Raw genomic sequence first — 25,546 nt, 5'->3', positions numbered from 1 at the left:
GAGCCCCGCGTCAGGCTCCCTGCTCGGCAGGAAGTTGGCTTCTCTCTCTCGCTCTGCTGCTCCCCTTGCTTGTGCTCTCTCTGTCAAATAAAATCTTTAAAAAAAATAAAAATTCTAGTATTCCTGAAGCCCTCTGTACATCCATCCTCATCACTGTCCTTTCAAAGGTAACAAGTTCACTGATTTTTATGATATTGTTACATTGATTTCCTGTCTCCATATTTAAGTAGAATCATGTCACATGTATTCTTTGTAAAACTTTCAACATTATTTGTAAGATTCACCCAGCTTGATGAATGCAGCTGTCGTGGTTCATTTTCCACTGATGCATAAATGCTCCAGTGTGTTATTAACATACCGTAAGTTATTTTCCCAATCTGCTATCGATGGACACAGATCTCCGTGTTTCTGGTTTTGTTGTTTTTATGAAACACTGCTGTGAATATTCTTGCACACTACTCCCTAGAGAGATGCGTTTGCAAATGTTTTCTTTGGGAACTGTCACCTAGAGATTACTCGCTTATCTGTTCCCACTTGCTCAACTTTACTGGGTTTTTATAAGATACCCTTAGGTTTATAAGATAATTTTTTAAAAATTTGTTTTCTCTTTAAGAGTCATTCCTTTTTTTAATTTTTAAAAAGTGAAAAATGCAATTTTCATACAACTATAGGATGAGCACATGTCAAAGACTTTAACTCAGTAATTAATGAGGGAATCCTTAGGGTGGTTAAGTCTGGTTCAAGGGAGAATCTGAGGACTGGAGATTTACATTGTTGGTCGCAGGAATGCTGAAAGGATGTTGCTAATATACAAAACTGGTTAATGTCTGATAGGGTGATAAAACTGTAATCTTTTTTTATCAGTGAGAAATCCACCAGTCAACAGAACTTCATAGCATGTGGGCTCTAATCAAATAGTAAACAGCAAGGTCAAACACAGATAACTAAATATTTCTTAGATGAGTTTGGTAATAACATTGACATGTCACTTTTCTGTCTTCTTTCCAAGTTGGGGATATTTTTTCTTAACAATACTGTACTCTGCTTCTAAGTATTAGGATCTAAAGGAGAACGTATTTTTTTTTTTTTAGGAGAAAAACAACTATTTTTCTTTGAAGATTCTATTTAAAGTGAACTTGGCATTTATATATATCCTTTAAGTTATAACTTATGATCTTTTTTCACTTTAAATTTTTTTATTGTTATGTTAATCACCATACATTACATCATTAGTTTTTGATGTAGTGTTCCATGATTCATTGTTTGTGCATAACACCCAGTGCTCCACGCAGAACGTGCCCTCTTTAATACCTATCACCAGGCTAACCCATCCCCCCACCCCCTCCCCTCTAGAACCCTCAGTTTGTTTCTCAGAGTCCATCATCTCTCATGGTTTGTCTCCTCCTCCAATTTACCCCCCTTCATTCTTCCCCTCCTGCTATCTTCTTCTTTTTTTTCTTAACATATATTACATTATTTGTTTCAGAGGTACAGATCTGCGATTCAACAGTATTGCACAATTCACAGCACTCACCACATCACACACCCTCCCCAATGTCCATCACCAAGCCACCCCCTCCCTCCTATCCCCCACTACTCCAGCAACCCTCAGTTTGTTTCCTGAGATTAATAATTCCTCATATCAGTGAAGTCATATGATCCATGTCTTTCTCTGATTGACTTATTTCACTCAGCATAACACCCTCCAGTTCCATCCACGTCGTTGCAAATGGCAAGATCTCATTCCTTTTGATGGCTGCATAATATTCCATTGTGTGTATATATACAACCTCTTTATCCATTCATCTGTCGATGGACATCTTGGCTCTTTCCACAGTGTGGCTATTGTGGACATTGCTGCTATAAACATTGGGGTGCACGTACCCCTTCGGATCCCTACATTTGTATCTTTGGGGTAAATACCCAGTAGTGCAATTGCTGGATCGTATGGTAGCTCTATTTTCAACTTTTTGAGGAACATTCATACTGTTTTCCAGAGTGGTTGCACCAGCTTGCATTCCCACCAAGAGTGTAGGAGGGTTCCGCTTTCTCCACATCCCCGCCACCATCTGTCGTTTCCTGACTTGTTCATTTTAGCCCTTCTGACTGGCGTGAGGTGGTATCTTATTGAGGTTTTGATTTGGATTTCCCTGATGCCGAGCGATGTTGAGCACTTTTTCATGTGTCTGTTGGCCATTTGGATGTCTTCTTTGGAAAAATGTCTGTTCATGTCTTCTGCCCATTTCTTGATTGGATTATTTGTTCTTTGGGTGTTGAGTTTGATGAGTTCTTTATAGATTTTGGATACTAGCCCTTTATCTGATATGTCATTTGCAAATATTTTCTCCCATTCCGTCGGTTGTCTTTTGGTTTTGTGGACTGTTTCTTTTGCTGTGCAAAAGCTTTTTATCTTGATGAAATCCCAATAGTTCATTTTTGCCCTGGCTTCCCTTGCCTTTGGCCATGTTTCTAGGAAGAAGTTGCTGCGGCTGAGGTCAAAGAGGTTGCTGCCTGTGTTCTCCTTTAGGATTTTGATGGACTCCTGTCTCACGTTTAGGTCTTTCAACCATTTGGAGTCTATTTTTGTGTGTGGTGTAAGGAAATGGTCCAGTTTCATTCTTCTGCATGTGGCTGTCCAATTTTCCCAACACCATTTGTTGAAGAGACTGTCTTTCTTCCCTTGGACATTCTTTCCTGCTTTGTCAAAGATTAGTTGACCGTAGAGTTGAGGGTCCAGTTCTGGGCTCTCTATTCTGTTCCATTCATCTATGTGTCTAATTTTTGTGCCATTACCATACTGTCTTGATGATGACAGCTTTGTCATAGAGCCGGAAGTCCAGAATTGTGATGCTGCCAGCTTTGCTTTTCTTTTTCAACAGTCTTCTGGCTATTTGGGGTCTTTTCTGGTTCCATACAAATTTTAGGATTATTTGTTCCATCTCTTTGAAAAAAGTGGATGGTATCTTGATGGGGATTGCATTGAATGTGTAGATTGCTCTAGGTAGCATTGACATCTTCACAATGTTTGTTCTTCCAATCCATGAGCATGGAACGTTTTTCCATTTCTTTGTGTCTTCCTCAATTTCTTTCATGGGTATTTTATAGTTTTCTGAGTACAGATCCTTTGCCTCTTTGGTTATATTTATTCCTAGGTATCTTATGGTTTTGGGTGCAATTGTAAATGGGATCGACTCCTTAATTTGTCTCTCTTCTGTCTTGTTGTTGGTGTATAGGAATGCCACTGATTTCTGTGCATTGATTTTATATCCTGCCACTTTACTGAATTCCTGTATGAGTTCTAGTGGTTTTGGGGTGGAGTCTTTTGGGTTTTCCACATAAAGTATCATATCATCTGCAAAGAGTGAGAATTTGACTTCGTCTTTGCCGATTTGGATGCCTTTGATTTCTTTTTGTTGTCTGATTGCTGTGGCTAGGACTTCTAATACTATGTTGAATAGCAGTGGTGAGAGTGGACATCCCTGCCGCGTTCCTGACCTTAGGGGGAAAGCTCTCAGTTTTTCCCCATTAAGAATGATACTCGCTGTAGGTTTTTCATAGATGGCTTTTATGATATTGAGGTATGTACCCTCTATCCCTATACTCTGAAGAGTTTTGATCAAGAAAGGATGCTGTACTTTGTCTAATGCTTTTTCTGCATCTATTGAGAGGATCATACGATTCTTGTTCTTTCTTTTGTTAATATATTGTATCACATTGATTGATTTGTGGATGTTGAACCAACCTTGCAGCCCAGGGATAAATCCCCCTTGGTCATGGTGAATAATCCTTTTAATGTACTGTTGGATCCTATTGGCTAGTATTTTGGTGAGAATTTTTGCATCCATGTTCATCAAGGATATTGGTCTGTAATTCTCCTTTTTGATGGAGTCTTTGTCTGGTTTTGGGATCAAGGTAATGGTGGCCCCATAAAATGAGTTTGGAAGTTTTCCTTCCATTTCTATTTTTTGGAACAGTTTCAGGAGAATAGGTATTAATTCTTCTTTAAATGTTTGGTAGAATTGCCCTGGGAAGCCATCTGGCCCTGGGCTTTTGTTTGTTGGGAGATTTTTGATGACTGCTTCCATTTCCTTAGTGGTTATAGGTCTGTTCAGGTTTTCTATTTCTTCCTGGCTCAATTTTGGTAGTTGATACATCTCTAGGAAAGCATCCATTTCTTCCAGGTTATCTAATTTGCTGGCATATAGTTGCTCAGAATATGTTCTTATAATTGTTTGTATTTCTTTGGTGTTGGTTGTGATCTCTGCTCTTTCCTTCATGATTTTGTTGATTTGGGTCATTTCTCTTTTCTTTTTGATAAGTCTGGCCAGGGGTTTATCAATCTTGTTAATTCTTTCAAAGAACCAGCTCCTAGTTTCGTTGATCTGTTCTACTGTTCTTTTGGTTTCTAGTTCATTGATTTCTGCTCTGATCTTTATTATTTCTCTTCTCCTGCTGGGTTTAGGCTTTATTTGCTGTTTTTTCTCTAGCTCCTTTAGGTGTAGGGTTAGGTTGTGTATTTGAGACGTTTCTTGTTTCTTGAGAAAGGCTTGTATTGCTATATACTTTCCTCTCAGGACTGCCTTTGCTGTATCCCAAAGATTTTGAACAGTTGTGTCTTCATTTTCATTGGTTTCCATAAATTTTTTAAATTCTTCTTTAATTTCCTGGTTGACCCATGCAATTTTTAGTAGGATGCTCTTTAGCCTCCATGTATTTGAGTTCTTTCTGACTTTCCTCTTGTGATTGAGTTCTAGTTTCAAAGCATTGTGGTCTGAAAATATGCAGGGAATAATCCCAATCTTTTGGTACCAGTTGAGACCTGATTTGTGACCTAGGATGTGATCTATTCTGGAGAATGTTCCATGGGCACTAGAGAAGAATGTGTATTCTGTTGCTTTGGGATGGAATGTTCTGAATATGTCTGTGAAGTCCATTTGATCCAGTGTGTCATTTAAAGTCTTTATTTCCTTGTTGATCTTTTGCTTAGATGATCTGTCCATTTCAGTCAGGGGGGTGTTAAAGTCCCCCACTATTATTGTATTGTTGTCAATGTGTTTCTTTGCTTTTGTTATTAATTGCCTTATATAATTGGCTGCTCCCATGTTAGGGGCATAGATATTTACAATTGTTAGATCTTCTTGTTGGATAGACCCTTTAAGTAGGATATAGCGTCCTTCCTCATCTCTTATTACAGTGTTTGTTTTAAAATCTAATTTGTCTGATATAAGGATTGCCACCCCAGCTTTCTTTTGGTGTCCATTAGCATGGTAAATGGTTTTCCACCCCTTCACTTTCAATGTGGGGGTGTCTTTGGGTCTAAGATGAGTCTCTTGCAGACAGCATATTGATGGGTCTTGTTTTTTAATCCAATCTGATAGCCTGTGTCTTTTGATTGGGGCATTTAGCCCATTTACATTCAGGGTAATTATTGAAAGATATGAATTTAGTGCCATTGTATTGCCTGTAAGGTGACTGTTACTGTATATTGTCTGTGTTCCTTTCTGGTGTATGGTGCTTTTAGGCTCTCTCTTTGCTTAGAGGACCCCTTTCAATATTTCTGGTAGGGCTGGTTTCGTGTTTGCAAATTCCTTTAGTTTTTGTTTGTCCTGGAAGATTTTTATCTCTCCTTCTATTTTCAAAGACAGCCTAGCTGGATATAGTATTCTTGGCTGCATATTTTTCTCGTTTAGTGCTCTGAAGATATCATGCCAGTCCTTTCTGGCCTGCCAGGTCTCTGTGGATAGGTCTGTTGCCAATCTAATGTTTCTACCATTATAGGTTACATATCTCTTCTCCCGAGCTGCTTTCAGGATTTTCTCTTTGTCTCTGAGACTCGTAAGTTTTACTATTAGATGTCGGGGTGTTGACCTATTTTTATTGATTTTTGAGAGGGGTTCTCTGTGTCTCCTGGATTTTGATGCCTGTTTCCTTCCCCATATTAGGGAAGTTCTCTGCTACAATTTGCTCCAATATACCTTCTGCCCCTCTAAAGGAGAATGTATTAAAGTGCTTTCTAAACTGTAAGGAGCCAAATATGTTTTTGTTGTTTTATGATGGTTTTACAAAGCCCCTTGAATAAACTATTAGAATGAATGCTGATATGGGAAGGGTGTTAATTATGGAATACCTATTTTTTAAACTATTAGGGTTTTGTTTTGTTTTTTTGTTTTTTGTTTTAAAGATTATTTAGAGCATGAGCAAGCACTAGCAGGGGGAGCAGAGGGAGAAGGAGAAGCAGACTCCCCACTGAGCAGGGAGCCCCATGTGGGACTCCATCCTGGGATCGAGATCATGACCTGAGCCGGAGGCAGACGCTTAACCAACTGAGCCACCCAGGTGCCCCTTAAACTATTGTTTTTAATCTAATTTCATTCTTAAAAAAAGACGTGAAAACACACAGAATCTGCCTTAGTTATCTCTGTAAGACTGGGATAATAGTCATGCCTACCTCATTGGGCTGTTGTAAGAATTATTGAGCAATACAGACTGACTGCTAAAAACAGGGCGCCTGGGTGGCTCAGTTGGTTAAGCGACTGCCTTCGGCTCAGGTCATGATCCTTGAGTCCCGGGATCGAGTCCCACATTGGGCTCCCTGCTCAGCAGGGAGTCTGCTTCTCCCTCTGACCCCCTTCCCTCTCGTGCTCTCTATCTCTCAAATAAATAAATAATAAAAAAAACCCGTGAAAACACACAGAATCTGCTTTAGTTATCTCTGTAAGACTGGGATAATAGTCATGCCTACCTCATTGGGCTGTTGTAAGAATTATTGAGCAATACAGACTGACTGCTAAAAACAGTGCCTGGTATACAGTAAATTCACAAGAAATGTTGGTTCACTGAGTGATCTGTTATTTGAATACTTCTACTGGAGTTTATTTTTCTTTAATACCAATATATTCAATTCCTAGAAATTCTATTGGTTCTTAGTTTCTGCCTTTTTTAAAAAAAATAATGCCTTATTCTGGTCTGATGTTTTAAATTCCTTTGCCTTTAATCTTCTAAACATGCTTATGGTCTTTCTTCAACACTACTATTATGTAAAATGTCCAGTTGTTGTGTCTATGGCTTCTCAGAGCCCTTGTTTGTTCATTTTTTTTTTCTAATTAAAAGATTTGCTCACTGCTGTAACTCCACACATCCTCTAGCAAAATAAGTCTTAGCCCCTACAGTTAATTTTTAAAATCCTAGATTATTAACTGGAAACGGCTGACTTCTTCAGACCAGTTGGAAACAGAGAAACCGATTGTGTCCTCATAGCCTTGGGAAGATTATACTATCCTGCCTGTCTAGGTTTTTATTTTACAGCACATTGATTTGCAACTTGGTCTATTTCACTTCTAGAATCACCTGTTTTATATTTCCAGGCTATTTCCCCCACGCTGGACACCAGTATTCATTTGGCTGGATTTCCACTATGTAATGCAAGTAGAGCTCTGGGCCAGTTAGTGCTTCCCTGAGTCTGGGTTTTCTCCTCCGTGAAAAGGGGATAATAGGGACGTGTGGTTTAATTACCGTGTGCTGTGGTGTCTGTCGTAGTGTAAGCACCCTGTCAGCTTTTACTGCTATTGTTTTTCTTCGTACTACTCTTTTGTACAAATCCAATGCAGCCTGATAGTACAACCATTGCAACAGTCGAGTCACCGTGAACTCCTTGCCCTCTCCGTAGTATCCGCTAATCTGGCTGTGTCTAGCTCCGCCATCTTGTTTTTCTGGCTTGCTTGTTGTCCCTTGAGCACACCATGCTTGGTTGCCTCTCCACGCAGATGGAGTTTGCCTAATCTCAACAACTCCATTCTTGGTGGCCTCTGACCAAGTCCTCTCACCATCTTTCAGAGCTCAGGGTTCCCTGTGCTTTATGAAGAAGGCTTTTGATCAAGTTTAATCCACCCTGATCTCTTTTGAATTCAAAACCCTCTGTGGAGAGCACCATGGAGCATAGCGTTCTCAGGATTTGGTGGCTTCATTCATGGCGTGGCTATGGGTGTCCACGTAACTAGATTGACTATTTTCCCATAGGAAAGGAACATGGCACGCGTCCAATGTATACATGTTACCACCAGGTACAAGTAGCAACTCTCACATATTTTAAAATGTTGGCTTTTTGTATGTATTTAGGGGGAATTTGGGGCCTGGCTTATGCTTGTGTCTTTGTTTTTTTTCTTTGTTTCTTTTTTTTTTTTAAGATTTTATTTATTTATTTGACTGAGAGGGACACAGGGAACACAAGCAGGTGTAGTGGGAGAGGGAGAAGCAGGCTTCCCGCAGAGCAGGGAGCCCGATGCAGGGCTCGATCCCAGGACCCTCAGATCATGACTTGAGCCAAAGGCAGACGCTTAAGGACTGAGCCACCCAGGCACCCGTGTCTCTTTGTTTCTTCCAAGTGTTTCCTTGGTCACCAGGATGGGATCGCTTTTTTTTGGTTAATTTTTCAGACTGGGGGCTCCTGGATTACTCAGGTAGCATACATAAATTCCAACCCAAGTGAGGACAGACTTGTGGTTATGAATTCCAGGATTCTTTGAGGTGGGAGCTGTTGAAGGAATGAAAACTTGAGGAATAAGAAAAAAAAAAAGAGGGCATCGTGGTGCTGGACTCTTTGGAATTAGTGGGTTTTCTTTGCTGTTAACTGTGGTAAGCCAGAAGCACAAGCTGGGATGTGGCAGGTCTTTAGGACACATAAGATTCAGTCACTATGTTTTTTGGTCCATAGGAAGAATTGGGGGCGGGTATACTGTTCTCATGGTACAGGAACAGAAATTGAAGCCCAAAGGAACACCGGGCCTGAATCTAGGTTCTCTGGGGGCTCCGCTCGCTTACCAAAGAGATAAGATGATGGAGGGAAGGCAGGCAGTCTTCACTGGTACATTCCTGCCCAATTCCCAAACCCATCTCTGGACCTAGGCACTTCCCTGACAACCTGGATCCTATCTCAACTCTTCACAGAGGAGAAACCAATCCCGTTTTACATGTGCACTACTTTAGAGTTGCCGAGCATTTTTGTAGATGTTTGTTTTCCAGCAGTGCTGTGAGGCAAGCAAAATGAGTACTCTGATTCCGGTTTTATAGATGAGATATCTGAGAAACTGGGGCTCCGGCTGGTGACGGGGTTTGCTCTGAAGGCCACACATTGAAATGGTATGTCTGGGTTTTCTAACTCCTGCTCTTTGTCATCCCAAGCGTTGGGATCAGACAGGTACTTAGAATGCAGATGATCATGGAGTCTCTTTTGGTTTTTATTGAGGTGAAATTCACAGGACCTGCAATTTACCATTTTAGAGTGAACGATTTGGTGGCATTTAGTGCATTCACAATGTTGTGCAACTAAGACGTCTATTTTTCCTCACTCCTTCCCTGGGATTTTTGTGTGGAATGAGAGAGAATCTGTGTAAGACATCCAGCTCAGGGCCTTGTGCCCTCACAGGGGCTCAATGAATGTAGCCTGTATTATTGGACTCTCTCTAGGGTGTGCTCCAAATTCTGGTCGTGTAGAAAGAGGAATTCTTTCTTGAAGTTAGCAATTTGAGAAAATTAGGTTGCAGATAGATAAATGAAGTATTCATGCCCCCCCCCTTTTTAAAGACATTTCAAAATTTCTCTCTTCCAGATAACTTTCCTCAAGGAACTCCTCCTAGTCTGAGAGCGATCAGACACCTTTACCTACCGATGCACCAGAACAGAATTGTACCGTGTCGTGCAGTTTCTTGTTTCTTTGTAGGAGTTTGTCTTCTCAGCCAGGTTGTGACACGCACAGGATGTCCACATTGTCCTGGGTACAAAACAGCTGTGTAAAACCTAGGTGTTGGATTATATTTGAATGGTGGTCAGCCAGCTCCAAATCCAGCCACCACCTGGTGGCCAGCATTTTTCCCATCTTTTAACTAGTGGGTTCGGTGACTGAGGATCTGCTCCTTGGGTGCCGGGCTGGAGCCTGACTGAGGCTGGTCTGTGCTCTGGTTGACCATTGCTCAGGCAGCTCTAGCTGAGACAGGACACGAAAGCGTCCAGCTCTCACACCTGCATCGCACAACAGATGGAAAGCGAGCGCTTCAAGCAGACTGACCCAAGAATAGAATGGCTTTGGCCTTTATTTATATTTGGCAATTCTAGGAGCATAGGCCCCAGGCCCCAAGGAATAGTGACTGTCCCTTTGGCTTCTGATGTTGCCAGGCGTTGAAGCACATGCTCTCTGCAGTGGCCAAGGTGGCGGAGGTAGAGGGCTGGTGAGGAGTGTGGCTGGGGCATTTAGGATGAGCACCGCACCTGGCGGGAGGCCTAGAAGCTCATAGTGTTCAGGATCATTGGAGGATTTTCCTGCTGGCGACCTCTTATGACTCTCCAGACCATCATGGTGCCAACCCCAAGGACAAGGCCACCTCCTGCCGCCACTGGCATGGCCCAGTTCAGCACATTGGGGCCTGCTTCAGACTGGTCTTGGCGGAGCTGACTGTTCCTCAGGGTGTAGAGGTAAGGGCTCTCCTGTGGAGGAGGAGGAGAGGGTCAGGGGTTAAGGACCTCAGAAAACCATCCATCTGCTCACCTTAGGCTTGCGTAGTCCCTATCCCGGCGATGGTGCGATAAACTTGCACATCTTCACAGCCCTCCTGTTAGTAAGGCTCCTTCATCTACACTGTGCCCAAACCTTCTGAACGAGGATGGGTCTCCAAAGTGGCCAATACCCCACTATAACCTCCTTTTGGTTTCTCACCAGCATCCCCTCTCCTGTCAACCTGATTTTGAAACAAGATTGGGAATTGTTTCTGATTTGAAACAGAAACAAGAACAGGACCAAAGGAAGAGAGTCCTGGGGGCTGCAAAGCCCCCACCTCTGTCTTCTCTGGGCCACCACTGGACAGCTGTCCCCATCCTCTGACCTCAGAAGTGCCCAGGAGCAGGACGACAGTCGGTGTGCCTGTGGTAGGTTAGAGAACTGAGCATGAGGGGGGCCCAGAGAGGAGATATTCAGGCCTGCCTCCCTGGATTCTCTCCTTCCTCTGTGAACACGAGCGTGCAGCTGGGAGAGTGATGAAGGGTTCTGATGTGGCCACTCTCACTGTCCTGTCAGCCAGTAGGCCATGTTCAGAAACAATCACATCCCAAAGGAGCCTGGGGCGTGTCCTTTGAGAGGTGTAAACAGAAAAGAGACCAACACAGGTGTGTTCGGGGGGCAGCAGTAGGGTGAGGGAAGGGAACAGTAGCCCGGGGAGGGGGGCTGCCCCTCGGCCTTGAAGGATGTAGCAATCTCCCACAGGCAGAGATGGGGCTGAGCCTCCAGAAGACACAGACGTGGCAATTGCGGGCCTTGTCTGAGGAGCTGACCCTTTCTCCAGGAACACGGCATGTCTGAGGCCATAGAGGAAGCTGGGCCTCCCCTCTGGATGCTCCAGTGAGCAGCTGGGACCAGGGAAGTGTTTCCAGCAGCCTCGGTAAGGCTAGAGTGACTGTCCGTGCAGGCTGCATGGTGCCTGGCAGCAGTTCCAGGCTGGACAGGGAAGGGAAGGATGACCAGCGGAGCATGTTAGGAGTGTGGCCAGCAGTGTGGGTGAGAGCAGTGAGGGAAGAGAGAATGTGCAGGGAAGGGAGGAAGAAGAGCACAGGTCCCCAGAACAGGCATGGTGTCTTATTGCTCTCTGTACAAACCCCCCCACACTTGACCACTGCCCATTCATCCCTCTCCCCTGAGCCCTTGTTCCATGGACTCTTGCTTTCTCCCTCCTACACCCTGAGGAGCTATGAAGTCTCAGGGACCAGGAGAAGTGGTGAGATTTGAGAATGGTGGCAGCGAACAAAGGTGAGTGATGATACAGCTCCCAGGAACCTCCTCGGTGCCTTCTGGTTTGGGGGACCACCCCATCCCCCCAAGCATCTGTTTCACACGAGACAGGACAGGCAGGAAGTTAGGACGTTTACTCACAGGAGAGGGGCACTTGAGTTTGGTTCGGCTGTGGGTGAAGTTGTTGGAGGTTGTCTTCTGGCCCACCGGCTCCAGCTGAAGAGAGAAAGGAAACCGGGATTTCCTCCACGGTGGCCGAGACCTCCCTGTCGGAGGAGGATCTCCACCTGACCCCCTCTCTCTACCAGCATGGGTTATAACCCAATAAACGCAAGATCCATGGCAGATGCCTCACTGCCGGACCTGGCTTCTGACTCAGAAGGGGCAGGTCAGAGCCCATCAGGCAGGGCGAGACCCTGAGTCTGTGCCCTGGCTTGACCAAGGAAGACACTGAGGCCCAGCACAGTGACTCCATGCAAGGGCCTGGCCCAGAACCTCCGTTTCCTGCTTCCCTTCTGCGTGGCTGTGATCACACACACCCTGCATTTGCAATTTTATAAAATGGTGATAATCCTATTTACCAACTTCAAGTGTACAGGGCTAGTCGGTTTCAGAAAAACTTTAACAACATATTGGTTACTCTACCTGGCTTGTCAACCTCAAGAAATTTTTCTCACTTGAGCTACTTTGTATGTTTTTCACACAGATGTAGAGGTCTACTTGGAACATCCCTGGAGCAATTGTTGTTCAGAGAGGTTCTGCTTAATACTTTTAGTCCTGAGACCCTCTGAGAATGAACTAGAAGCTGCTGTACACCCCTTCCCAGCATCTTTAGCCAACAGCCTGCCCCTTGACATGCGGCCAGTCCCGGGGAAGGGTAGGCCCCTGGCGCTCTCTGACTGCGTAGCTTCTGCCCTTAGAATCAGCTTCCTTGCCCAGTCCTGAGCCCCTCTGCTCCTGACCCCCAGGTACTGCCTCCGAGGGAGGTAGAAGGATGCTATGCCAGCTACCTTGCCCGTGATCTTGCTTTCCGTTGTCCTACAGCTGCTCTGGCCCTGAGAGAGACCCCACGGTGACTGGCAGAGCACAGTGGACACATCCCCTGGGGTCCAGACTCTGCTGCTGAGAGCTGTTGGTGCTAGGCAGGCTCCCGAGCTGCTCCAACCACCCACATTTGGCTGTTGCGAACACCAGATGAGAAATGACGCCAAGCAGGAGGTAGTTTACTTATGTGTCGTTTCTACTTGCTTAGAGCTGAGGAAGCACAAGCTTCTTGTAATGGAACGACCACCGAGTGACCATATAGATACTCAAGGTCAGGTTGGCTGATTCCCTGACATTCCAGGAACCCGGGAACTAAGTGGCACAGAAGAAGGTAAGGATCACGTCATGGATTTGAGGACTGCGTCGGTTTCTCCCTTTCTCCTGGCTCCTTGTCATCTGTGCACAGTCTCCCAGCATCCTCCCTGAGCCCGTGTCCCCTCCAGCTACCTTCACCACCCCTCCCTGTGCCTCTAGGAAGACTCATTTGTGGTCACTGGCTGCACTTCCTGACCTCCCGTTCCAATGCCCACTCCAGTCAGACTTCGGTCTCCGTCACTTGACTGAAGTTCTGGTCAAGGTCACTATGATCTCCATCTCACCAGACTCAATGCTCACTTTGTGGTTTTCATCTTGCTTGACTTTTCAGCAACATTTGTCAAAGTTGATGCGTCCCTCTTGAAACGCTCGCCCATCTGGGCTCCCGGAACAGGGCACTCTCCTGCCCACCTCCCCACTGCCCCCCCTTCATCTGTCGCTGAGGTCAGAAGTTGGAATGAAGCCCCTGGGGCGTGGGGGTAGGTCCCAGCTCTTGCCCACCTACTCTTCTCTAGGAGCTCCTCGTCAATCCCATGGCCTCAAATACCCCTCCCATGAACAACCCCCACATTTTTTTTTCTTAAATCTCCATTCCTGACTCCGTCTCTGAGCTTCAGCTCATAGATTCAACAGCTTACTTGATGCCTCCAGGTAGATTTCCAGAAAGTGGTTCACACTTATCGTGGCCAAAAGAGAACTTTTGATTTTTTTCCCCCTCAAGCTTATTTCTCTCCAGCACCTCAACCATCCACCCAATTTTCTTGATTCCAAATGGAGGAGTCATCTCTTGTTCCTTTTCTTTTAATTTAAATTCTAGTTAATATACAGTGGAATATTCGTTTCAGGTGTACAATATAGTGATTCAACACTTCCATACAATATCAGGTGCTCATTACAAGTGCCCTCCTTAATCCCCGTCACCTGTTTAACCCACCCCCCCCCACCTCCTTCTCATCTCTGTTCCTCTTCTAACCTCCTCCATCAGCCAGTCCAAAAACAAATCCCAACTCTGACCCTTTCTCTCCTTCTCCACTGTCATCACCCTGGGCCCATCCGCCTTCATCTCTCACCTGGGCTCCTGGTCTAATTCCACTCTTCCTTCCTTCTAGTCCATGGCTACACAGCAGCCAGTGGGCAAACCAGATCCTCTGGCTTCCCTGTTGGAAGCCATCCAAGGACCTGGCCCTGCTCTCGCTCACCTCTCTGACCTTGCTCACCTCCCTCCAGTTACACTGGCCCTTCTGTTGCTCAGACACTTCAAACTCATTCCTGACTCCAGGCCCGCACAGGTCCTATTTCTTCTGCCTGGAACACTCTGGCCCTAGACTTCTGCATGCCTGGCAGGCTCCTGACATTCAGTTCTCAGCTCACAGGTCACTTATCAGAGATGCCTCCCTCTCCCCCACCATTACTCTGGTGCATTCCCTCCCTCCCTCCCTCTCTCTTTTCTCTCTCTCTTTCCCCTGAATGTGGTCAGAAAGTCTTAGTGACTTGTTGAGTTTCCTCTGTCCTTTCCCTGTGATGCAAGGATGTTCTTTTCCCCAGCACCTGGGGTGGTCCCCTCTGCATAGTGATGCTCAATAAATAGTTGTTGAGGGAGTGCGTGGGTGGACTAGCGTCACAGAGTCCTGAGTGGAGCAGCTCAGGCAAGAAGGCCTGGGGCTGGGGCGCCTGGGTGGCTCAGATGGTTAAGCGTCTGCCTTCGGCTCAGGTCATGATCCCAGGGTCCTGGGATCGAGTCCCGCATCGGGCTCCCTGCTCCTTGGGAGCCTGCTTCTCCCTCTGCTTCTCTCTCTCTCTCTCTCTCCTTCTCTCTCTCTCTCTCTCTCTCTCCTCCTCTGTCTCTCATGAATAAATAAATAAAAAAATTAAAAAAAAAAAAGAAGGCCTGGGGCTGGCCCCAGGAAATGAAGTTGTTTTCCTGAGAACCCACCTTTCCTAAGCCTGATACTGCAGATACCAACGATGTGGCAAATAACAGGGCTGGGGCAGGGTGCAGCGGCAGGGCGGGCCTCTAGTCTGTTCTGGGGATTCAGGGAAGGCTTCCTGTAGGAGCTGGCACCTGAGTTGAGTGGTGAGGTGGCTATGAGTTAGGAGAAGAAGATTGGAAGGACAGTCCACGATAAGGGGATGAGCAAGAGCCAACACACAGACGCATGAGATACCATGGGTGGTGCGGGAAACTGCACTCCTTACCAGACTGCCCTACTGCCAGTCAGAGGGGGGTGGGCATGACTGCTGGAGAGGTTAACTGGGGCCAAGTCTCCGAAGGCCTGGTGTGCTATGCTAAGGGGCCTAGCCTTTCCCCTTTGGGGAGGGGCAGGCCTTGGAAGTTTGGTCGGATTTTCATTTACACAGATTCCTGGGGCTGCCCTGTGGCAGAGAGATCTAAGACAGTGGTTTGCAAACCCTGTATAATATCACCTGGGAGCTTCTGAAACCTGCTGAACCCAGGTGCTACTCCAGACTAATCCAGAATTTCTGGGGATGAGGTCCAGGCACTAGTGTTTTGTTTGGGTTATTGTTTTCAAGTCACCTTTTTATTGAAGCTAGCATACATTTAGAAACAAGTATAAATCACAGGTGAACAGCTGATAAATTGTGGTAAAATGAATGAACTGTAAACGGCATCCAGATCAAGGTACAGAACATTACCAGCACTCAGCATCCCTCCCACCCTCTTCCAGTACTATCCTTCCCCTGCCCCCCCCAAGACCATATGTTAATTTGCTTGTTTTTGAAATTTATAGACATAGTTGCATGTGGCTGAAGTTTGCTGCTTCTCAGTGCTGGGAGGTAGTCCATTGCATGAATGTGTCACATTTTGATTATCCATTCTATTGGTGCACATTTGGGGAGCTTCCTGCCTGGGGATTGTGAATGGCGCTGCTGTGAAAATTCCTGCATGCATCTTTTGGGGAGCCCAAGTATATCTGTTGGGGATACACCTAGGGATGGGTTCACTGGGTCACAGGGAATCCAGATGTTCAGCCATCGTGGTTCGGCCAAACTGGTTGCCGGTATGAATGTTCTCCAGATTATTCTAACTTCTGGCCAGAGCTGAGCACTGCTGTTCTAATGGTGGTGGTAAGCCCAGTGCCAGGGACACCAGGTAGGAGGCTCGCATGGTCACCTAGCACCTGGGGAGATGCAAAGGTTGGAGGACTGCAAGATTTCTAGGGAAGAGGGAGCAGGGGCCCATGGGGGAATAGCGTCAGAAAAAGAAGGAAAAACTGTAAGAACATGAAAGAAGGAAAAAGCAAGAGGAAAACGCTCCCTCGTGCTGCTGGTGTTTCTGGTGTTGGTTTTGCAACGGTCTCCAGAGGAGGCACAATCTGCTGAGCAGAGGTACAGGAGATGAAATAGACTAAAAGTGGGTCTGTTGCCGCAGGAGGGTAGCCTGTGAGCGTCGGCCAAAGCCTGCAGACGCCACGTCATCGGACTCTCAGAGTGAGACGTGAACTCACTGGTTACATATGTGCTGACCAGGGTGGGGGCGGGGAGGCCGGCTGGTGCTGTGTCCAGGGCACTGGGGAATTTGACGTGGGTTCTAATCCCTGCTCCGCCTTGAACTGGCTGTGTGCTTCCTCTCCCTGTATGCTAGTTACAGAGCATTCTGGCTAGATGACCTGCCAGATCTCCTCTAAGTTCTAGTGGCCTATTATATATGTCGCTCTAGGGGTCACCAGAAGGAGATGGTCTGAAAAGTTGGCATGATGTAATGGGTTTATATCTGAGATGGTTTTGGATGAAAACATGGGACTATGTAATTACTTCCCTAAATTATACAGCACAGGACAAGACACTCTTAGATGATTTCAGTTTAGTTTTGCCTTGTTTTTTAAAATTAGGGGCATGGCTAGGACAGTGGTGGCTGGGAACCCTGGACAGGCCGGTGGGGTTACCAAGATGACTCTACGGCAGCACTCACCCCTTTGTTTTCCTACCTGCTCCCCTCCCACTTGCCCTTATGTATAACAAGCCTCTCCCCTGGGCCAATGGGGAGAACCACCGAGCTGCTTTGGAAGAGGCAGCCAGAACTGTGTTGTTAATTACTGCAGAAAGAGACCAGCAGGCCCAATTGTGTTCAAGTCCTCGGGCTGGCCATCGTGCCCCAGAGAACTCCCAGAGCACCTGGGCATTACGCAGGCTGGGGATGCCACCAGGTAGGAAGACCACCCATCCCCTGATGGAAATGCTGGGAAGGAAAGGAGGAGGGGCTGAGCATTCCTGGCCCTTCTTAGAATCTGTGGATTCTCCTGAGATCTCAGGGGGCTACAAAGGGGACTGTGCACAGATACCCACTCTTTGGGGGGTGGGTTTTAAAAGGAATGAAGTCATGGGACTCCATCAGTAGAGGACAACTGGACTTCAGAATTGCTCTCAGGAATGATATCGTGCAAACTTTGGTGAACAAGATTCCTGTGGAGGTTGGGTGGGAGGGAACTCAACGATGTTTTGACTGAAGTTCCAAGTTCTGGGCTGACAGAGTGTGACGAAACCTTTAGGAGTGGGTAGAATGTGGCGTCAATAAGGGAAACAAAGGGAGAAGGAAGGCCGAGTCTGTGATTAACTGGGCCAAGGACGGAACCTGTTGGCATGCTGCTGGGGAAGAGGAGGTGGTGTGGCTAAGGGGCGGGCCGTGCTGGGCAGGCTGGGTGAGGGGGCAGGTGTGGGGATATTCGCACAAGGGAGTCCTGGCAGAGAGGCAGCCAGCCCGAAACTGCAGTAAAAGCAAGAGTGTGGATTTGTTTGGTCACCACGGGAGAAATGGGGGAATGCAGGCTGGGGTGAGGATTGGGTTACCCGCTGAGCCAAGATCAGAAGAAGCCACTGGATTGGAAAGGTATTTCGTTTGCTCTGCGCAACAGGACACAGCTATTGGGGTCACTGGTCAAGCTCTGTTCCAGCAGAGCGGGTTGTAAAGGAGTGGCCAGCCCGAAGAGGCAAGGCACAAGGCCAGGCGGCCCTGGGGCCCCTCTATATGTGCATTTCCTAAGGTCCCCATCATCCCCGTCAGAAAGGACTGGAATAGGTCGACAGCCTGGGGAAACAGGCTGGGTGGCTCTTTTATTTTTGATGCTTAAAGAATCATCAGGAATGTGTTGAGATTAGGGTAATGGGGGCTGGCATTCTCTGAATGCTAATGATTGTGTTGGGTGCTATGTATACGGTACCTTGATTTTCTGAGATCTGTGTCATTTGCCTTGTTTTTTATGGATATTGATACAGAGGACCAAAGGGCATTTGCTCAAGGTCACACAGTAAGGGGTTGAAACTGATTTCATCCAGTTTATCTGATTATAAAATTATCCACCCCTCCATACTGGGAAATTGCTCAAATAATCGAATCTGTCAGGACAAAGAAGTTGTGGCACCATTTTGAGCTATGGGGAGAAAGGAGCTCTGTCCGCCAGCAGGTTTTTCGTTTTGCGCAATGGCCAACACCCTTGGGTGGTCCCCTCTGACACAGCCCAAGGGGCACTTAGGCACTCACCAAGTTGTTCCAGAGCGCGATGGCCATCTCGGCATGACCACGTTCTGAGAAGTGGAAACAGTCCTCGGAGAAGAAGGTGAGGTCAGTGCTCCCTCTCTGTGACCAAAGGCAAAGGGATTACGTTCCTGGGGGAAAAGGCACCCCCCCCACCCCCGCAGGTGTCCTCGGCATCATTCCTTTCGATTCCGCCACCTGGCTCAGAGATTGATGGAGAAACTCCCCAATTTTGGAACTTTTAAAAAGACCTGAATTGTAGCCACCCACAGTCCATCCCTTTTCCTTCCACGTCCCTGCCCTAACAGATGACTTTCCATTCTATCCCAATCTAGCATATAGCAGGGCCAGGCCTGGGGAGCTTGGTCACTGATAATTTTCTCCTTTTCTTTCCAGGTATATCTAAGTTCTGATCATACGAGGAAAAAAAAAAAGCAAAATCTTAGGAGCCCTCTTGGATCCATATCGTCAGAAAAAGCTCAGGTACAGGGGCGCCTGGGTGGCTCAGTTGGTTAAGCGACTGCCTTCGGCTCAGGTCATGATCCTGGAGTCCTGGAATCGAGTCCCGCATCCGGCTCCCTGCTCAGCAGGGAGTCTGCTTCTCCCTCTGACCCTCCCCCCTCTCATGTGTTCTCTCTCTCATTCTCTCTCTCAAATAAATAAAAATCTTAAAAAAAAAAAAGGAAAAAGCTCAGGTACAGAAGGAAGTACATCACCTAAGATGAGCCCCTCCCCACGTGCCTCCCAGAAACACCCGCAGCTTACGCTGTTCAGGGGGATGAGAGTGTTTTGGAAGAAAGGCTGCACAACCACGGCGAAGTCCTCACGCTGCAGGTACTGGGGCTTATAGGACAACCTGGAGATGCCGCTCTGTAGAGGGGGGAGATGTTCTTCAACCCTCCTGGCAGGGCTGGCCACACGAGCTCTAGTCCTGCTGTCTCGGATTGGCTGTGATGCGCCCCACCCACCCACAGCCAGAGGTGACTTCAAGGAATACTCTAGTGCACATGCATGCGCTCACGTTGTCTGCACCCAGGCATGAGCACCACCCATTCTGAAGTCTCTGTGAGGCTGGGTCGGAGCCTCTGATCAGACTGTGTGGGCCAAAGGGCTCCCCTGGTCTCACTGCATGAAGAGCTGAATTAGAACATAGGGTTCTGGTTCAGATCCAGCTCTAATGGGGAGCATTTCAACACCAGCTCCCCCAAATGCCTGTGCACTTGGGGGATGAAGGTCCATGTCAAAGGGTTAGATGTGCTTCTCCTCAAGAACCTAACAATCCATCTAGAAAAATGAGGATGTAAGAAAACATGAGAACCAACTAGGGCTTCAGGGTCCATGAAGGTAGACGGAAGCCAATAGGGGGAGATACCTGAGGGTCAAGTTTCTTCAGGGGAGGCTTCTCAGAAGAGGCGAGAAGACCTGCCCTGTGCATGAGGTGGAGCAGTTGCAGAAGGGCTGGGGAGGGCATGTCCAGGAGGGACAGCCTGAGCAGAGGTGAACACAGAATTGGGGACGGAGGTAAGCAGGGCTAAGCCTTATGTTCTGAGGGAGAGGGAGCCCAACGGGGCCATGGACACTTCCTCTCCCTCCCCAGCTTGGTGTTCTTTTCACCTGGAGAAATCTTTCAGGGGCTGTGATCTGCCTTTAGGGAGCACCCTTGTTCTCAGCAAACCCCTGCTCTCCAGGAGTAGAGGGGCCCTCAGCTGGGATAGGAGGGGGAGGGGTGCAGCTTCACCTGGAAGTTCCAGTTCACTTGCTTCAGTTCCTGCAGCTCTAGGGGATTCTCCTGTGCATGTCTGAGGCAGGTACAGTTGCTCCTGTGGAGAGGCACCCGGGTGGCTGACCTCCCCCCACCGTCCCCCCCCACACACAGCCTGGGTGACTCCCAGCCCCAGGTCACAGACCATAATTCAAGGACACTAGGGGTAGCAGGTGCTTGTTTAAAGAGAAGGTGGGAGAGTTGGCACCTGATATCTGGGTCCCCTTGCCACCTGGTTGTTCCTGCCCCAGCCCGGGTCTTCCTCCAGGGAAGGGCTGGAGTTTTGGAAAGACAGCCATGATAACCTTATCTTTCTTCTTCCTGGTCCTGAGACCTCCCAGCTCAGGACTTCCCCTCAGGACTCCAGAGTGGGGAGTCTCTTGGGAAGCTGGGGAGTGTCGACCAGTTTGAGACACACGGACAAGGTAGAATGTAAGGCCTGAACCTTCTGGAGGAGCCCGTCACACCTCCCAGCTATTAGCTGTTCCAACTGGTGCCCAAAAAGAATGGGAACCAGCTGGTCACCTTGCCAGCAAATCCATTTGACCCCAGCTAGGACTCCTCAGCCCCCTGCAGAATCTGTTCTCCCAAAGCAGTGATCACAGGAAGTCTGGGTGACCCTCTGGCCTCAGAGGATGGCAATTTCCTGCCAGGGTCACAGCTGAGCTTTAATAAGTTCCAGCCCCCAGCAGAAATTAGTCTCTTGTACAACAGACCTTAGCACTGAGCCTGGCTTTCAAGGATGTTATAAAAGCTACTCTTGACTGAGAGCCTGCTCCACAGGGCCCAAGCACATTACATGCATTTCTTCTAGACCTCACTATTTTGCAAGATTTTACAGATGAGTAAGAGGCCCAGAGAGGTTATAGAGTTTTTGCACAACCTCACAGCTCCTAAAGGGCAGAGCCAGCTACAGCTGGACAGCTGTCTTGGAAGCTCCTTGCCCGGTGCTGCCTCTCAAACATGGAGCAATCACTGGAGTTTGGAATCACAGACCACGCTGGGCGCTTTAAGGAACATTGGTCGGTGTCTCTCGCTTTGTGGCCAAGCAACCGGGGGTCCAGAGAAATAAAGTGACTTGCATACAGTAGGCATTCAATACTTTAGAGGTATTTCCAAATGATTTTTCTAGCCCCTGGTTCATCGCTGATGTCTGTCCTCGGGACAGAATTGTCCGGCTCCGCCTGCACTGGTCTCCGTGGGTAGCGTCCGTGAGGCCTACTCTCCCCAGGGACTCTCGCCCTGGGGCCTGTGTACTTACTGAGCAGCCAGGGGTGGGTCACATTTCCCACCTTGGCCCTGGTGGAGGCCAGCCAAATCCATGACCTCCACCACATTGATGAAAACCCTTGGAAGCTGTGGGGAAGCAGAGGGATGGGCTGCATTAGTCCCCAGGCAGGTGTGGGGGTGCTGGTTACTACTGGAAGAACCTAGGGGCTCATCTATAATCTAACTTCCTCCTCCCCAGTTTTGCCAATAAAGAAATTGAGGCACAAACAGGGGATGTGGCTTGTATTCTCTTAATCTTCTTTAAGGGCCCACTTTATAGCTTGGGAAGCTGAGACAAAAGTCACTTGTCCCAAGTCCCATTGCTAGTAAGCCACCCTGCCTGGCTACACACTAGCCATTTGGCTCCAGAGGCAAACACTTGGCCACCAACCAATCCAGTCTGATTCACTTAGAATTTCCTTTGCAGGGGCGCCTGGGTGGCTCAGTCGTTAAGCGTCTGCCTTCGGCTCAGGTCGTGATCCCAGGGTCCTGGGATCGAGCCCCGCATCAGGCTCCCTGCTCCGCGGGAAGCTTCTCCGTCTCCCACTCCCCCTGCTTGTGTTCCCTCTCTCGCTGTCAAATAAATAGAATCTTTAAAAAAAAAATTTCCTTTGCAGGGGAGCTTGGTATCTGCCCCCCTCCCTTGCCTCCCCTCCAGGTGTCTGCTCAGCGTGTATCTCCCTGAACACGGCTTGCCTAGATTCATGCCGTGAGGGTGGAGACCCGGAAACCTGCAGCTGCGCTTCCCTACCTCCTTATAGAAGATGTCCAGGGCCTGTTGGATATGCTGAATGTACTCTCCAGCTGAGGGGGCCTCCTGTGAAGAGAGAAGGGGGCTCTTGTCAGCTCTGGGCTTCTACTCTGAGGGTAGGGGTCTGATGACCAGCACAGGAGGGCCTGGGGGTGGTGGTACAGAGGGGCTAGCATGGTACTGGACAGGCTGAGAAGCCCAGCCCTTGTTGCTGTGGGACACAAGTCTTCCTTTGCCCCCTACTAGACACCATGAATAATCCCCACCCTGATCCACAGTATCTCAAATGCAGGGGCAGACTCTGACCATGTTGGTCCCTGCCCCTTCTCTGGTCCCATCTGTCGCCAGCCTCAGGCTTCTGAACCACGTCCATGCCCTGATGACCACACTCTCTCTTTCCTTTGGGCTGTGGCCTATGCTGGCCCCATTGCCTCCCCCTAATTTCTTTTTGACTCGGCTCAAGAGTCTCTTCCTCTGACCCATTTCTCGACTAGAGGCTGATTTAGCGCCTTCCTCAAACATGGCCTGAGTTCATCCTGGTTGCGGGGGGTGGGGGCGGTGCTCCAGGTCTTTTCCACAAAAAGAGGCTTTCAGGAGTATAAATCTGATTTTGCAAGAGGGGCAGGCACTCTGGGGATAGGAGAGGCGTTTTCCTGGACCAAGGGTCCACAGGCAGCTTTGGGGGTCTCTTGAGTGGACCCTGGTCCACCCTGTTGAGTCCAGGACACAATGGCATTGAATCCCCTGGGGCTGGGTCACTGCCTCTGGAGACTGGGCAGTAAGGAGGCTGGAGGGGAAGAGGCTCAGGAGAACCTGCCCGTGTTGGGGGGGGGGCGATAATTCTCATCCAGCCTTTGGTAGATGGTCTGAGCCATGAGGAATGATAACATACTTTCTCCCCCTGCCTGTGACTTCAAACGTTCTACCGTGACGTCTGAGTTAGGGCAGCTGCTCTTTTCCAGCCAAATAAAATACAGGACATCCCCAACTTAGAACAGCACGTATTCTCAAAGTGACAGCCCCCCACAGAAACACCATCAGGAACAGGCTGGGTTCCCAGGCTGGCCGGCTGAGGTTGATTCACTCACAAAGTCCTTGGGGCAGCAAGCTGTCCTCTTGGGACCGGTTTGATTTTATCCAACCTCGTTGATGACATTGTTTCAGCCTCCCCCTTGCACACATGTGCGTGTGCACCAAAAAAAAAAAAAAAAAATCAAAAAATGGGTAGGGATTTCCCAGCACGCATGGGGTGGGCCTTGCCGGTTACTCATTCAATACCAAAGAACAGTATCTGTGTGCATGAGAGCAGTGCCTGAAGAGTGGGTGCGTCTAGACACTTCTGGAATCAGGGGACCAAAGCAGCTGCTGTCCCAGGGGCCACTCAGCAGTGGGAAAGGCCAGGGTCTGCCTGGGTGGGCTGGGGTGCCTGGGAGAGCAGGCCGGCATGACTCCCATGGGGCTGGGCAGGGGCTTACCGGATTCTCACAGTAATGACATACGTCGTTGCTCCCAATGAAGAGCGTGATCAGCTTCCAGTCACTCTCTAGGTCAATTTCCTGAAGGGACAGAAGGCTCTGAGTCTAAACTTTGGTAGTGGTGGGGGGTGGAGGGGGCCAGCACATGCAGGTGATGCTCACCAGGCCAGACAGCACCCCCTCCCCACTGCCTTTCACCCTCTTTGTACCCCGATGGAGAGAAGATGCCAAGTGGAGCCTCCCTAACCTTCACCTTGGTGCCTGGCAAGGAAATCTAGAGAGCAGACTCCCTGTGTGCACGTGTGTGTACGTGTGTGTGTCTGCTCACGGTGGAGGAGGACTATTTTTCCTGGGAAATCCTAAGAAAATGGCAGTGCATCACACAGTGGAGTGTATTAACACAGCCGTGAAAAGTGATCTAAAGGCCTTCAAAGTTGCAGAGGGCGAAAGATGCAACTAGAAGTAAAAGCCCAGAGCTGCCTCTTGGGAGAGCTCGGCTGGTCTGGGTCCAGGGAGAGGGGACTGGTGGGGACTGGAGGAAGAGCCTGGCCGGGGGGAGAGGTGCGGTGGGGGCTGGGGAGGCCCTCAAGAAGTCTGCCCTCTGCTCAGCCACCACCATAACAGGAGTCCTGCCAGGCGCTGAATTCTGAATTCCAAGGCCGGGACACAGACACTTCGCAAAGCCCCAGTGAGAAGTTTTAGAGGGGCCGGGTGAGCAGGAAGGGGAAGGATTGGAATGAGGAGCCTATTTTTAGAACCCAGGGTTTACATAATAGGGCTCTGCAAAGCCAACTCTTGGGTAAGGTGGGAAACTGCCAGAGGCCAAGGCCGGCTCTGCTCCCTCCTGTGGTGGGGCCTCGGGGGTGGGGGTGCCAGAGCCTGGCTCAGAAAAGGGCAGCAGAGAGGGTGCATCGGGGGTAAGCCCTGCTTCTCGGGGCTCAATTGACCCCTCCTTAAAAACAAGCAGGGGCTGAAATGGTGGTCCAGACGACTGGAGGCCGCACCTTTTAGGGTGGCCCAGGGTCCTGGGGTACTCACCGGGTGGTTTTTCATTCGCTCCACCAGGTCCCGGGCCTGGGTTGGCATGTCCCTAGACGGGGAAGAGAAAGGAACCTGAGCAGTGGCTGAGGAAAAAGAGCTCCTACCGCAGGATTTGGGCCTGGCAACACAGGTGCTTCCAGAAGGGAAACGTATATAAAGTTTATTCCTTCACAATGTATCTAAAAGCTTTTTGAGTCTCAAGAAATCTCAACCTAGGAAAAATCAAAGATCTGCCATGGACCTCGAAGCCACATAGATGCAGACCCTGCCAGGGGCTAGTCTGCCTTCTGCAGGCCTGGTCCTCCGTGGCCACGGGGGGTGGGGGGGTGGGGGGGGGATCTGGTCAGCTTTCCCTGAGGGATGGTCCCTGACATCCCCCTCAGCTCTTTCACGGCAAGCCGAGTCTGTTCAGATCTTAGTCGGCTGCCTGTTTTAAAAATAACCTTTTGTATATTTGAAAAAAAGTCACAGCCTTAAATTATCCTCTGCCTTCTTTCCAGGCACCCTGACTCCTTAACCTTCACTTCTAAATCCCACCCTCGGTTCCTTTAATCCTTTTTTCTTCTCTGTAGTTACTTTGGACTTCTACACCATTCCCCATCTCCTCACTTTTCCCCCTGCCGGCATA

The 25,546-nt window shown here is 48.3% G+C and overlaps 1 protein-coding gene across 5 annotated transcripts in view; it reads right to left on the bottom strand.

Annotated features, from left to right (window-relative positions):
• Positions 1 to 10,067: 10,067 nt before the first annotated feature.
• PLB1 (phospholipase B1) overlaps positions 10,068 to 25,546 on the bottom strand; it is a 125,822-nt gene continuing 110,343 nt past the window's right edge. Inside the window, exons 50-58 of one of the 5 annotated variants that reach the window (XM_028099484.2) lie at positions 24,916 to 24,967; positions 23,878 to 23,958; positions 22,403 to 22,468; positions 21,644 to 21,738; positions 20,359 to 20,440; positions 19,386 to 19,490; positions 18,627 to 18,722; positions 11,912 to 11,986; positions 10,068 to 10,476 (exon numbers count right to left, since the gene is read on the bottom strand). In XM_028099484.2, the coding sequence (XP_027955285.2) occupies positions 10,273 to 10,476; positions 11,912 to 11,986; positions 18,627 to 18,722; positions 19,386 to 19,490; positions 20,359 to 20,440; positions 21,644 to 21,738; positions 22,403 to 22,468; positions 23,878 to 23,958; positions 24,916 to 24,967 (856 nt within the window). In that variant the 3' untranslated portion in view covers positions 10,068 to 10,272. Of the gene's footprint in view, positions 10,477 to 11,911; positions 11,987 to 15,647; positions 17,632 to 18,626; positions 18,723 to 19,385; positions 19,491 to 20,358; positions 20,441 to 21,643; positions 22,225 to 22,402; positions 22,469 to 23,877; positions 23,959 to 24,915; positions 24,968 to 25,546 lie in introns of those variants that run through there. The other 4 variants (XM_088026377.1, XM_088026378.1, XR_015768917.1 and 1 more) reach the window with 4 other exon arrangements.

The sequence above is a fragment of the Eumetopias jubatus genome, unplaced genomic scaffold, assembly GCF_037043125.1.
Source record: "Eumetopias jubatus isolate StellerSeaLion01/CBP00866 unplaced genomic scaffold, mEumJub1_p1.0 scaffold_9, whole genome shotgun sequence".
Taxonomy (NCBI): Eukaryota; Metazoa; Chordata; class Mammalia; order Carnivora; family Otariidae; genus Eumetopias; species Eumetopias jubatus.
Note: the sequence above shows the minus strand (reverse complement) of the source record. Positions and strands in the feature narration are given on the sequence as shown.